This window comes from Athalia rosae, chromosome 4 (assembly GCF_917208135.1).
Source record: "Athalia rosae chromosome 4, iyAthRosa1.1, whole genome shotgun sequence".
NCBI lineage: Eukaryota > Metazoa > Arthropoda > Insecta > Hymenoptera > Athaliidae > Athalia > Athalia rosae.
Genome location: NC_064029.1, coordinates 4,350,772 through 4,365,906, shown reverse-complemented (window position 1 = coordinate 4,365,906; position 15,135 = coordinate 4,350,772). Strand labels below are relative to the sequence as shown.

Below are 15,135 nucleotides of genomic sequence, written 5' to 3'. Positions count from 1 at the left end.
ACTCGCATTAACGACGACAGTCGCCGAGTTTACCCCGGGGTGATGGTGGTGGTGGTGGTCCCGTCGGTGTATTACGAGTAGGTAGGTAGGTGGGTAGGTTTGGTCGTATCCGATGGGGCCGCAACCCCCGAGCGATGGAGTGGCACCCGCGAGTACAAAGCCAGTCATTATAAGCCTATTATCCCCCAACGTCAGCCTGCTCCGATCTGCCCTTTTCCCTCACCCTCGGCGGCCCCCTTTCGGATCCTCACCCTTCGCGTTTCCCCCCCCCCCCCCCTCGACTTTCTTTCACGCCAGAAATCTCGAACCGCGTAAGCGCGTTTCCAAGTCCTCCGCGACTACACGCCGTTCCGATCGAGGGATGGAAAAAATGAATGAAAATTCGACAAAAAAAAAAAATAATAAAAATAAAGAAAAAAGGAAAAGAGGACGGAAAAATGAACGAGCTCTACTTTAATCCGGTCACATTTGTCGGGTGCCATGTGAGTTTTGCTATACGTTGGTGTACACACACGCAACTTTTCATTTCCTATTTAAACTAGTTTGGCTTCGGTCCAGTGTTTTCGGTATATTGCAACAAGCATGTGATGTGCAACAGTTTCGCTGCATTTCGATTCAATTGTATGTTGCAATTCGAGTTGACTATTCCGAACGGTTTTATTAACACCGTTGCGTAATTTTGTAGGGGGTGATCTACGATTGCGTAGAAAAAGAAAATTTGATCGACGAATAAAAAGGTATTCGAATTACACCATTATCGAATCTCAACACCACCTCGTCGGAGCATAATTTTCACTTCGTTCTAAAGATTTTTGTTTTTTTTTAGACATTTTTTTACCACCCCCTCGAAGCATTGCACAGGACGAGTTTAAAATGTGTTTGCTGCAAAAAACCGTCGGAAGAAAATCCTCCCGCGTACATTGCTCGTAAAAAGTTTCAGCCATAACTCTTTCGGAAGACATTCCATTACGAGAATGTTTCATATTTTCATAATTCAAATAAGAAAAATCACTTCAGCGTCTAATATCATATTATAATCAAGCCGCGGGTATACGTACACGAGCAATTTTTTTTCACCTCCCCCAAGGAAAAACTTTTTCACCGACATCAAAATCCCCTGCCCTAAAATTAGATGAAAAAAGGAAAAAGAAAAAAAATATGCTCGTCGCGGTGAGAGTAAAACGCAAAGAAGAAAAAGGGTAAAGTAGTCTTGAGGGTTCGCAGCTTGAATTAACTCAGTTTGAAAAATTGTTTTCTCTTTGTTCATCACCCGATTTATCATTCTAATCCGTAAGACAAGATTTTCGAGGCTCTAAAATTAGATCTCTAAAGGAAAAACCTCGGCAACTTTTCCATTCCTCTATTACCGATGCACATTTTATAATTATCCGCTGCGATTATACACGTATTTTCTTTTTCCTATTCCCTTTTATTCGTCGTGTTTTTTTTTTTTTTCCATCAATTTTTATGAAAAGATTTCGATCAGACGTAATATAACTGAAATTTGTATTTGTACAAGGTTTTGAACTCAAGTGTTATCAGGTGATTACATTCACCTAAATTGGTTGAAAAAAATATATTTAAAAGAAATAAGAGAGAAAAAAAAAAGAATTCAAAGCCGTTTGCCGAACGTGTTAAACAAACCGAACATACCCACATTCTACACGTATGAAGAAAAAACCGTCGTAAAACGTTACGCGAGATAACAAAATCCAAATCGGAGGGGGGGGGGGGGGGGGGGGGGGGGGGGCAAAAAAAAAGGAGAAAAATTATCAGGCAAGTTTTTACAAGCTTGTGCACATCGTGATTTTTAATCTTTTCCTTCTATAATTTTTTCACGTTTCAATCACCGCCAAAAGTATCCGCTATTCATGACTCATCGCTTGTAGAGTAGATGTATACCGAAATCCTTATCTATAAATCTGTGTACAATTAATGTACCTACATCTGTATTGAGGTAGGGTTTCGCGTCGCGTATCTATTGATTAATTTCGTACAGACGAAAGAAGAGTCGAAGAGAGGAAAAAAGAAAAAAAAAACCCAATTCATATTAAAGACGAGAAAGAAAACGAAGAAAAGAGAATCAGTCGAGAGACGGTAGAATCGGATATAACGAAATACAATGGGATAAAAAGAGTAAAACGGCGTGGATTAGATAGATCGTTTTATCGTGTTATTATCTGAGTGGTGGTAAAAAACAAAAAAAAAAAAAAAAAAACCAAGATAAGATAAAAGAGGAAAGAGGGGACCGAGAGTGAATATCGCAGGCCCGAGGCATTTTATCCAAACCCGTCGTCCGACAGACAGCATCTTCGATCGGATGCTGGTCACCACCCCACACTGTCTGTACGTACGAGGTGCGGATCTTCTATCCACTTCTCGCATGTGTGCACGTGCCGATAAAGCCGGAGGTCTAGTTTATCGAGAAGCTATAAAATTGATTTATTTTTATTCCTCGTAGAATATTAATTTATATTTTGTCCAGTAATAATATTGATTCGTATATTATGTATAGGCGGCTAGAGCAGCGTACAACCATCTGTCAGTCGCCGGGGCATAAAGCTCGCCGGAGGCGCGTCTGCTTTCTCTCTCTCTCTCCCTCTCTCATTTCACATTATATACGCATTCGTCTATGTATTGTAAATGTGTAATAAATATGTGCACGTATATACGGATGCACACGGTTGAAACTCGTGCCTGTATATGTGTATTACGCTGTTAGCATGCAGCTTAGTTTCGTAGGTTGTCGGTGAGATAATATTTGTTCAGTCATCCAAATAAACAGGCTGACATCCGTTTACGGACCCTTCGTCCCGCAACCTCGACTGATATATCATTCTTAATATCTCGTATTACAAATATACGTGTACGAATATATCAGATTACTAAAAACCGTCAACGATTTCCCGAAAAAATAATTACGGCGATATTCGTCACGATTATGTATGCCGGACCGAACGACCGCGCGATCGCTGCTTTGCGTTATTTTTTCAATCGCGTTACGTTTTCATTGAACGTTAATTCACGTCAACAGAAGTGAAAACGTGAAAAGGAATTATTTTTTTTTTTCAAACAAATTACGTGCACGTTTCCACGTTTTACTTTATCTTTGTTTCGTTTCTGTTTTTTTTTCAGTTCTTTTTCGATCCGTAGAATACTTAATCACCGGTTAACGACAATTAAAACTGAGAGAAGTTCTCCGATTGACGCGGCAAAGAGACAAACGACCGACAATTCGAAAGGACTCGACCGTGCCGTTATACGTATATATATTCGTATAAGTGCACACAAGTGCAGTGGATGTACAACGTCTGTTTGTACACAACGTCAATTGTGCATGGAATGCATTCATGGGAGTTAACTCGCATACCGGATGAACAAATTGTGGAGATGTCTTAAGTTAATTGAAGCTAATTAACTTGTTTGTCTGTCATTGGTAGGCGAACTTTTCGCCGTGTTGATCCCTCACATTCCTCAACCGACGTTCGTAATTTCAATTCTATCAAATTCATATAAACAAGGTCGAAAGAATGCGGGAGTTTCACGGTTTTCCCATCAAACAAAATGTGAACGAAAAGAACGAAGAGAGAATGTGAAGAAAAATTGTTTTTAAAACGGACGTTTACTCAGCGAGTTAGAAATTGCATGGAACGGTGTGACACAACGGACAGAAACGATTGATTGTTTCAAAATTGACAAGCGATGATTGGCCGGTATTCGTAACCATGGATACGACGTGTATATGGCACGCGGGGTTGTGCAAGCTAGCCCGTCGCTTCTGCCACCCCTTCTCTCTCTTTCGCACACCCCCCCGACTCGGTGCGCTACTCGGGATCCTTTCAAACGGAAAATGGAATTACTTGTTACATTTAAGCCGCTTTAGACTTGGGAGGATTAGTAAACGCCCGGGTGAAATAACCGCCGAAGTATCGCCGATATATTAGATAAATCACGAATGTGTATTATATACCTACATCACCCGGTTTGCGTATCGGGGTCTGTATACGCAAAAACGTTAGATGAAAAAGAAACGATTTACACAGAGTTTGAAGCGTCGCCAGGAGTGGAAATGAAATCCAGTTATCGACGTAAGGAGGACACCGATTTGCCGAGAGGCGAATCAAAAAACGAAATGAAACGGAGAGAGCATGGAAATAATGGAATCGCGATACGTGTACGTGTAGCGTATTGATAAATCGTTGAAACGTTGTCTGACTCTGAGCGATAACTGTAAGGTTTACCCTAGTAGTCATAAAATACATACAAGATACACGTGTGTGGTAACATGTGTACGTAGAGAATAGGTTGGTCGGTCGATTTGGCGAAGAAACGCGCGTGGGATATAACATTTTATTTCCATCTTATTTTTTCCTCCCTTTCAGTCACAATTCGTATAATTTATTCGCTAATAAGTCAAGTGAAATCCATCGTCTTTTCATCCGTTCAAACGAGACTGGTAGGATTTATTTTCGTTCACGCGAGTTCTTTGAAAAGAACGAGAAACTGAACTGAACGAAACGAGATGAGAAAAAACGAAGAAGAAGAAGAAAAAAGAAGAAATCCGATGAAACTAGAATAATAAAAAATGAAAAAGCACAGACGAGAAAAAAACGATCCACTCTCGACGTTAATTTAACAGCGCAAGGGGTATATCATTTTTCTACATACTAAATATATCCGCGACGTGTACACACATATATATACAAAAGGTATTTACATAAAGTTTAGTTTGTCACGAACAAACGATTTGCGATGTTAACGTGCAGATATTGGTGGCAAACATACCCACAATATGCAAGGACTAAAATAATAAGGTGTTTGCACAACGTCTTGCCTGCAAAAATAATCTCTCTATTTGCCTTCGTATTTTCCCAAGATCTTTATTCATGGCAGATATATTATTGTATTATACAGACGGATAATTTATGTAAGTAAGTACAAGTACGTTCGCGGCTGAAATCGCGACTCTGCGTGAACGAATGTTTCCTCGTACGAATACGTCCCACGTATGGAAAAAAAAAAAAAAAATTTTCGAAGCGACTTTTACGCGAACGAGATGGACGCCGTTTTAATAGGAGTAACGAAAATAGGACGGGCGATTAATATTTTCATCGACGATTATTTTTCAGCGCGATATAATTATCTATAAATCATGATTTTTATGGCCCATCCGATAAGGACTGAAGTTATATCTTTTAACCGTTTCAGATAATCATATTCGATGCTCGCAACGACGTCGCGTGAACGCTAATTATACACCTATACTCCCGTTTCACGTGCGGGCGTCAATCAATTGAATGTTCTATAAATAACAACGATTCCCATAAAATTCCTATCGTCAATTATCACGTGGTAAAATCATCGCGCGACTCGTTTGGATCGAGTGTTATCGAGAGTACAATTTCCGTAGCTGAAATTCGCCGGAATAACTGACAAAATTTTGGGTCCTTTAAAAAATGGCGTATTTAATTACTCGTTAGCTCCAGCTTTAATTTTTCGAATCTGCACAGAAAAATCCCATCGAAAGCTCTGCCATTTGTTTCCCCCCACCGAGGGCTTAAATTTTGATAAACAAGTTAAACAACTTGATCGGCATTCGGAGCACATTTTACTGGAACGTATATTTTTTCCATCGAGTTTTGAACGAAGAAACGTTCGTCTAAAATCTCTTAAATCGACGAGAGAATGAAGAGACAACGCGGGTATAAAAGTATATGTAATTTATCATAATATGTACAATATAAATTGTCACCATATTCTCAAATAGTATGATAGGTATGTACATACGATAATTTATGACTTCACGTACATACTTATGATATTTATTCCGATGTATGTACAGGTATATTTAACGTATCGTACATACGTACACATTACATATTATATCTGCGACGTAAGTAATAGTCGAGCAGGCATTTATATGTGTCACATTTTCACGGGATTTACTTTCTAAAAATGCGCACGCGCACCGTCATTTACATTTGTACATAAAAATCTACCTATGTCGTATACGTGAACGTACATAGGTAATATACATATATGTATATATATATATATATATATCCGATGTCCGGCAACGTTTACGTTTACGTTTCACGTCAAACCATCTGCCCCAAACGAAACAGCATGCTAATTACCGTCGTCAACACGCATTCGTAATTAGCGAGGCGTTAAACGATGTTACGAGTCTGCATCTTTTTATCTTTCGATCACACATTCGACCCTGCGCAGCGAGAGCGACCAACACCACAGTCGCCATCACGGTATTAACGAGCTTATTACCTCGGTGTACGTTTTTTTCATTTTTTGGTTCTCTTTCATCTTTCATTTTTTTGATTTCTGTCGTTACTGCTATTGCTATCATTATTACTTAGCTCGTTTAATTTTTTCTTCAACTCTATTGAATCCACTCTAGTCTGGATATTTGTACGTATTCATCTAACTTCATTGCAGTTGATTTACCCCGGAAATTGAGGACATTTATGCCTTTAATTGAGTTGAATTCCTTCGTTTTTGTTCCCACTTTTTTCTCTTCTCTTTTGACGAAAAAAAGAAAAATTCAATAGCATGAAAATGAGGGATGTAAGGAACGAAGGAAAAACTTGGAAGTCAGAAAGAATATCGAGCGAAAATCATTTTGGCGGAACGCAAATGAAAAAATAAAAAATAAAAAACGGAGGACATGCCAATTTACGTACAATATTTGGTTTTATTTTTTACGTTTCATTCTCTCCCCTCTTCTCTCTCTTATTACGCAAAGATGAGAATTGTGGTGGAGGATGAAGCAGCTGTTGCTCTGGTTGGAAAGGAGGCAAAAAAAAAAGAAAAAGGAGAAAAAAAATTATATTTATCAAGTAAAAGTAGAAAATTTAAGTTAAGCAGAGGTACGTGAAGTGAATTATAATGGCGCATACACGTATACGTGTAACCAGGTATAGGTACACCGCAGAAAAAAAAAACGGAGTGGAAAAAGAAAAGAAAAAGTTGAAGAAAAAAAACACGTAGCGCTGTTTTAATTATTACAGACGCTTAATTATAATAATATTGGCAAATGCACCTCCCTACCCTCCGAAAGTTACATCCCTCGCTTTGAAAACCCTCCTGCCTTATCCAAGTCTTTTAGTAAGTTTCTTTTATCTTTTTTTTTTCCTCTTTTTTAATTACTTTCCTTTTTTTTTTTTCCTTTTACTTTCTTCATCTTCTCCGCTGTTTTATTTTACTCTATTCTTCGCGATCGGCCATCTTCCTTCGACTTTCGAACGACCGTCTTCACATTTTCATCCCCTCGAATATGCCCCACGTATTTATAAATAATGTACGTTTGAGTACCCTGCAGTTAACGGCGGTGGAAAATCATTATTACATCTTTTAGGAATATGTCTAGAAAAAATTTTACGTCACGATTTTTCTTCCCTTCTTTCTGAAGGGAAAAAATGAATCAATAGTCACAGATGAATTCTTTCAAAAGACGTTTTGATACAGAGAAAGGAGGAATTTTTACAAAATTTTTGGGGTACCCCATTCCACCCCCTGCCTATATCCGTATAAGTCAGCTACGATGATGAAATCATTCGCGAATTTTCAAACCTTGATTAGGATAAGGAATAGAGGTATGTATGGGTATAGTCGGATAAAAGAAATGAGTAGCTTCAAATTCATTCGACTAGGTATAGTGGGTTCGCATGCAAATTGTTGATGATGTATGTATAGGTGTTTATTTGCCTTATTACGAGGCACGTGACGTAGCTACGTCTACGATAGGTATACGTATATACATGTCACGATGCGCGTGTTGAAAAGCAGTCTCCCAGTAGCGTGACAGAACTGCGAGAAGGAGAGAAAGATAAAAAGAAATAGAAGAGAAAAAAGAAAAAGAACCGAGAGGGAGAAAACTGAAGAGTGAGAAAAGGCGATCTAATGGATGGGGGGGTAAAAAGGAAGTACGAGTAGAACAGTGGAAAACAAGAAAAAAAAAAAAAAGAATAAAATAAAAGATCCGACTCACAGACACAGGCGAATTCGAAGCGGCGATACGTATACGCGGAAAAAGGACGAAAAGGACGACGGAAAGTTCCTATAACGTCCAAGAACAACGGCGAGGCCATCATCCCCTTTGAAAGAATGTTCGCGAGATACACTCCCCCTACAAGTTTCCCTTACAGCGTAGAAAAGAGATACGAGAGAATACAAACCTGGATGAGAGAGGAAAAAAGAAAAAAAGAAAAAAAAAAAAAAGGAGAAGGAGAAGGGAGGAGGGAGAAAGGAGAAATCGGTGAACTTGTAGGTATATACCTATACTCGGGAGGAGAAAAAGTAGGAGAAACGTGAGGGCGAACGAAAGGTGGAGGAAGTCAAGGATATAGGTGCGGGTCGAAGGAGGGGCGGTCTCCCTCTTTATCCCTTGGCAAAACGCGAGCGACCCGCGCGCTCTGGATTGAGAGAATAAGAGCGAAGATGAAGAGAGAGGAAAGTAGGAAGAGTCGAGCGGGGTGGGAAGGAGAGAGAGAGAGAGAGAGAGAGAGGAAAGCAGCGGGGGTCACCACGTTGGTTCATGTGCCTCCGAGGGCGGAGACCGCCGGAGTATTGATTTCATCCCCCGCACTCTCCACCCCTTCCCCCAACTCGCTCGACGAACGAACCCAACCCCTCTGTGTTTTCCACCACCATTTCTGCCACCGTCAGAACCATGCATTTCGAATCAATGCGAATTATTATCATGGGGGTTTTGTACGATGATCGCTCGACGAAATTGCCTGTATCAGAGAGCCACCCCGTAATGCGGAGTTGGCGAAAAAAATAGAAAAAGAAACATCAAGAGGGTATATAATTATACTACAATGCGATAATATGACGTAACACTATTTTCTCCTCTTTTCTTCTTGGTCCATATAAAATACGACATTTTTTTTTACGTCTGCATAATTATTTTTTTTTCTCGAAAGCTCAAAAGTTACGGGGGTAGAGAGAATATGTTTATAGGGCGGAAACGAAACCCGTGAATTAACGTTGAGCCGATGTAAGCCGCCTCTGTATGTACGTAGATTCGACGTTCGCGGTAAACGAAGTGTTGAGAAACTTATACTCCTGTGTATAACATACGAATACGATACGGTTATCATCGGAATGCACCCCTCGTTTACTTACCGGCATCGATCGGTCTCCCGAATTCGCTGCCGGAAACGGTTTCATAAATTCAACCCGACGTACACGTCCCTACGTATACCGTTCTAATTGTGAGCACCGCGGGATGAAATGGTGAAATAAAACGAGTGGGATTTTTTCTTCGTCATTACGTTATCGATGAAAAAAAAAGTAGAAAAAAAAAAACCCGCGATTCGCAAACGCGAAAAGGCTGTGATTTATTGGAATAATAACGATATATGTACGTACATTGATCAAACAAATATGATACACGGGTTGAAATTTAAATCACGCGTTTGTAATTCGATATTGAAACTGATGTAATAAGAATCTTTGTAATTAAGGGGGAATTGAAATTTCAATTGTGCGAAAACTAACGATCGGCGGTTCAAGAGAAATCATACGATAATAAAAAAGGTAAAAAATTCGGACGAGCAACGCGTCGAGAATTTTTGACTACTATTCTCGTTACTTGAGATTACCCAGGTGACGAAACGTTGCAATCTGCGAACTGACTCTTCGAGCATCGTGTCAATTCCGGCGAGTTCTTTTTTAAAATCGAGGCGCACCGGTTACCGGCAGATTACAAAAGTTTACAGTTTATAATACGCGGGGCGCGTAAGGTTCATTAACTAATAAACGACCGGTGAAACGCCTTAATGAGAGGCTGTTAAAAGATTCACTCGCCCCCAGGGGTTCTGGCAAATTACGTAAAACTGATACGAAAATAATATGGAAGTAACGATATGATGACGACGACGACGACGACGACGACCGGACCAAGCTCGGATCAAAGTACATTCGTTTCATTCGTGCGTCTCATACGAACGTGTGTGTAATTTAGCGAAGCTTTCTTGTCAGAGATTTTTTCGTCACATTTCATGCGAAATGGCTTCGTATATTAATACAGGTGGACGAATGAATTTCCAGCGGTCCGCGGTAATCTCGTAAATCTCAACTCCGGATTTTAAGTAGTTACTGATACGATTTGCTCGATTTGCTGGAATTTTACACGGCTGGATACGAGATTGTGAGAGAAAAAAAAAAATGGCGAATTATAGTTTACCAACTTTATCAATCTACAAGTTGTACATCTGTATTTCAACTCGGTTTGTACGAAACCGCGCCAAGTAAGTGAGCCAAGAAGTTTCTCGAGAAAAACTTTTTTATCCGTTTTCCTTTTTCTTTTATTTTTATCTTTTTTTTTTTCTTCTCCTCAAAGTCGACTCGTACGGATATAAGGAAACAAAGAATCGAGTAAAACGAAAAAGTAAAAATCCGTGCAGCAGAAAAAACAAAAAAAAAAAAAGGAGATCCATAAGAAGATAAAATAGAATACGAGAGAGCCGACAGATTTACTGACCCAAAAAAGGTAAATCGCTATGTTTTTCATCGTTGAAGAGCATAAAAAAAATGGGGGAAAAAAAACAAATTTTTAAATTCCTTCCCCGTGACGGGTGTACGTATATAAGCGGTGATGGTGCGGAACGGTCTGCACGAGATCTTCGCGTGGGGACCCAACACGGGATGGATATAAAAAAAAAAAAAGAAACAAGAAAGAAAAAAAATCGCCTTCTCTCACGGGTTGTCCAAGTTTGCTTTTGCCGAAGCCTTCTATTTTTAATACGGACCCTCCGAGGCTCCTCCTCGGCTTCGGAATGTCGCGGCACGCCGACTCAATCTGTCTCGTTGTAGCGAGGCGAACTCGCACGAAGGATAAAACCCCCGCGAGCGAGGAGGATATCCATCCGTATTATGCCGTTTCGCCCGTCTCAAAACGATCCGAGATCAAAGATCGAACGGCTTGGATCGCCGTATGTATATTGTATACGGTGAACACAGCCGTCCAATGAGAAAGACGTTATCGCCTCGAACGTTTTAGAAACATCACGGACTGTTCCAACAATTCGGACACGTATTTTATAATCCTGCGAAAACGAAGGGATCGTCCGTCCAGCTAATTTGGTCGAGTTAGCTGGAACTGGACGTCGTTTTTTTTTGTTTTTTTTCTTCTTGGACGAAACGAGTCCTTCGAAGGCGGTAAAACGAAGTCTAATATGAGAAATGAAAAGAAGACGGAGACGAGAAGAAGAGGAAAAAATAAAAAAAATAAAAATTAGAAAAAAAAAAAATCGAGATTGTTCGCCGACGTCTGATTTACCTTTGGTTCCGGTGTGGAATTTGAAGTCTTGAGTTTCTTCGCCGGCGGTGGACTGGTCGCGGTGTCTGTCGTATCCTCAGGTGGTACGGCAAGGGGTGGTCCCGGGACCGCGGCAACTTTAGTCTGTTCTGGTTTAGCCGCGGAACCAGCGGCGGTGGCACTGGCGGGACTCGGGGGAGGGCAGGGCGCCGCGGCGCCGGTAGCAGGGGGGTTCGGTCCCTGAGAAACAGGGAAGCCGGTCCTCGAACCGGGTGGTTGCGAGGACTGCGGGGGTTGCTGGGGGGCCGTGGCGGCGGGGGTTGGTCCTTGGGAAGCTGCCGAAGACTGATTTTGCGGTGCGGCGCGCGCGTTCCCGTTCATCTCCGGTTTTGATTGTTGGTTGGAGGTGGCGTGGGATCCCTGGGGTTTTTCGTGTTTGTCGCGTGCCTTGTCGCGCCTGTGTCCGCTGGATCCTCTCTTCGAGGCAGTGGAGGTGGCGGTCGGCGGGGCGACCGAGGCGGTCAAATGTGGCTTTGATTTGTTCGAGTTGCTCGAGCCCGACGACGACGAGGTGGACGTCGACGACGAGGAGGACGAGTCGCCCGCTGATATAGCGGCGCTGGTACCGCCGTTCCCGTTGCCGCCGTTGCCGCCCTGTGAATTTTGTCCGCCGACCTGCGTGACGCCGTCCTGGGACGAGGCGTTGCCGTTCAATTCGTTCGACTTGACGATCTCGTGCTTAGCTTCGCTAGTCTTGGTTCCGGGTTTGGTGCGTTTGATTTTCATTTTTAGGCCCTTGTCAACCGTGGCCGAGTGTTCAACAGCCATTTTGGTCTGATTGCCGACGGCGGAATGTGCCGCATTCGGCCCACAACTGGGCACCTTACCGGAATTCGCCACTACCGACGATATACCGGCGTTAACGGAATTAACGGACGTATTGTTATTGTTGTTAGTATTGACGCCGGTCGTATTGCCGTTGTTGCAAGTTATCTGCAATACTCCGCCGGTCTGACCCCCGGTTACACCTACGCCGTTTCCACCGGCGTTTACGCCGTTTCCCGTTCCGTTGCCGCAAGAAGAGGCGCCGGATCCGCAAGAGCTTGAGTTGCTACCACAAGAATTGGAAGACGAGTTAGATCCCGTTCCGGAATTAACATTAACGTTATTACAAGAATTGGTATTACCGTTGCTGAGATTGGAAGTCGAGTGTGTCTGATTTGATGGGTTTGTCGTGGCCGAGGCAGGCGTCGAGGCCATGCCTGTCCCCAGGCTCAATTTCTCGTCCCTTGTTTTCTCAATGTCCGCATCCAGATCGATGATCAGGTCTCCGATACCGATATCCCATTCGTTGTCGTCGTACTCAAAGTTGTTACCGGCGTTAACCGTAACCCCGACTCCCAGTTCGTCACCTCCTCCTCCGCCTCCTCCTCCACCTCCCCCTCCTCCTCCTCCTCCTCCTCCTCCTCCTCCTCCTCCCGTTGCCGCTCCCGTGCCGACTACTTGTCGCAGCTGTTGTTCGCTGTCCGCGTCACCGGCGCGATCAGCTGTTTGCGACTCTTTGTCCTTGTCCTTGTCCTTCTCCTTTTCCTTATCTTTTTCTTTGCCTTTGTATCTCTCCTTTTCCTTGGTTTTGCTTTTACCTTTGTTGCAATCCGCGTCTCTGTCTCGGGAACAGTCCGTCGCTTCCCCGTCTTGGTCGTCCTGGTCTCGGTCAGCTTCGGCGAGAATCGCAGCCACTGTGCCTCGCGCCGGTTTCTGTCTCCGCAGGTTCTCGATGGCTCCCGCTGCACCGGATCCACCGCCTCCACCGGCTCCACCGCCTCTCTCACGGCCGGCCTGCAGGTCCCTGCTGCTTCTCCGTAGGGTCGCCGATCTTTCGTCCGTCGAAGATCCTCCCGCTATCGGTAAACCTTTTCGAATAACGTTAGGGAGGCGACCGCCTATTGGCGTGGTCGCCATGCCCTTGAAACCGGTGCCCCTGTACCCGCCAGCCTGGTGGTCACCGAAAACCCAACCTCGCTCTCGCCAATATTTTTATTCACTGTCGCGGTGTAGCCCCAGCAACCTCCGCCCGCCCTACACGCGGCGTCCATCGAACACATCACTCCAATACTATAAAAGCCCGTAACTTAGTCTGCCAGGTTATCGCTGCAGCTTATTTCGGTGCCCGCGACGACACCGACACCCTGCGACGTCACCCCGCGAGACGCTGGTTTTTTTTTTCTTTTCTATTATTACTAGTATTATTGTTAATTAATGTTATTCGGTTTACCACGTCGTTAATAATCCCGAAAGATTCCCTCCTTCCTTCTATCGTCGTCGATCTACTCTCCTCGACCTTAATTATTTTTTTTTGTTTAGTCACTCTTCAAATTTTCACCGGGTGGAATAATGCTCTCCTTTCGTTCGTTCGCTCCTCATTCGATATCTACCTCTCTCTCTCTCTCTCTCTCTCTCTATCGGTGTATATAACGTATTTAGCCTTTACTCAATTTCACTCGATCGATTATCTTTTTTTTCGTATTTTCTTAGTCTCTTTACGTTTCGTTCAATATCTCTTTAGACAGACCGCCTCCTCGAGTCGTGTCTCGTATCCGCTCCTCGCGACACCAGCTGCCGTATCTGAAACAACGAAACGGCCCAAATTAGCACCCGACACCACTCACGATCCTGCGAAGAATTTAATCCTCCTTTATAATCCGCCCCCATCCTCATCATCATCATCATCATCATCATCATCATCCTCATCTCCTCCCGCTCTCTCCTCTATTACTTGAAACGTGTTCGCGTATTAGGCGATTCTGTGTGTTTTTTGTTGTTCGTTTTATTCATTTTATTATTTTCATCGTCTTTGCGGCGCGATACATCAATCATATGTACACATCTTCGTCGTTGATTTTATTTTATCTCGTCTCAACGACCAACGATTTTTTTCTCCTCTCTCCTCTCTCTCTCTCTCTCTGCTTATACATAAATTCTATTCGTCACATCTATATATATATATTACGTACATATATTACACACGACTATACACAGTATACGTACACATCTACGCAGAGACGACGACAACTAGAACAATAATTACACGTACGCCAGAAACGCGCATCGGATGTGCAAAAGAAAAATGTCGATCTACGGGAACAGGTGCTCGCTGTGCCAACGAGTATTCTTTCATCCGCATTTATTTGACAACGGATTGAAAGGATGACGGATTGAAAAATTACGTAAATATGCGAGTCCCTCGCATTCGGTTTCTTCCGAGCTCAACAAATTGTCATTTCCACTTAGATAGAAATTCGTGTCAAAGAACGATTAATTTTACCCGCAGCGTTTTGGACGTGATCCAAAACTCCGGATGACCGAGAGAGGTTGACAGCGAACGAACGAAACGACCCGCGGGCGGATTCGGGTACACCAACTCCGAGAGAGACGAATAGGCGAAAAATGAAAAACCAAAAAAAAAAAAAAATTTCGTCGTAAGAAGAGGAGAAAATAACGCAAAGAAGGCACATCTAAAATACGTGCGTGGGACCGAGTAACGAATCAGTTCTAATTTCCATCCCCTCGATTTCTAACGGGCGAAAAATTGAGGAGTCGAAAAGGAGGGGGACGAAGTCTCGCTCCTCCCCCGAGAAAACAACGCGCTGAAACGAGCGTTCCGTGATTAACGATCGTCCTCCGGTAAAATCCTCGGGTTATCCTTACGGTCCCGAACGGAGAGAACCGATGCAAAATTTATAACCCCCAGACTCATTTTCGACTTGGCACCGGTCGAGGAGGCCGGAGGGACCTTCGCCGCAAGTGATTAGCTGAGACAATTAAAGCGGCGAACCTCTACCATCCCCAAAGTA

At 42.9% G+C, this 15,135-nt stretch overlaps 2 protein-coding genes across 3 annotated transcripts in view; both read right to left on the bottom strand.

Annotated features, from left to right (window-relative positions):
• The window catches only part of LOC105688915 (zinc finger protein 608-like), a 49,234-nt gene extending 36,556 nt beyond the window's left edge, over window positions 1-12,678 (bottom strand). For both annotated transcript variants that reach the window (XM_025746261.2, XM_025746260.2), the window contains exon 1: window positions 11,303-12,678. In XM_025746261.2, the coding sequence (XP_025602046.2) occupies window positions 11,303-12,541 (1,239 nt within the window). In that variant the 5' untranslated portion in view covers window positions 12,542-12,678. The remainder of the gene's footprint in view (window positions 1-11,302) is intronic.
• LOC125500582 (TRAF3-interacting protein 1-like) lies at window positions 12,604-13,243 on the bottom strand. The gene is made up of 2 exons (XM_048653748.1): window positions 12,785-13,243; window positions 12,604-12,609 (listed from the first exon to the last, which is right to left on the bottom strand). Exons 1-2 carry the CDS (start codon window positions 13,241-13,243, stop codon window positions 12,604-12,606), a joined length of 465 nt encoding a protein of 154 aa, XP_048509705.1.
• Between the last annotated feature and the right edge of the window lie 1,892 nt (window positions 13,244-15,135).

Bases quoted from the DNA above. Each gene is read 5' to 3' on its own strand.
- LOC125500582 (XM_048653748.1), bottom strand. From the start codon at position 13,243: ATGGCGACCACGCCAATAGGCGGTCGCCTCCCTAACGTTATTCGAAAA.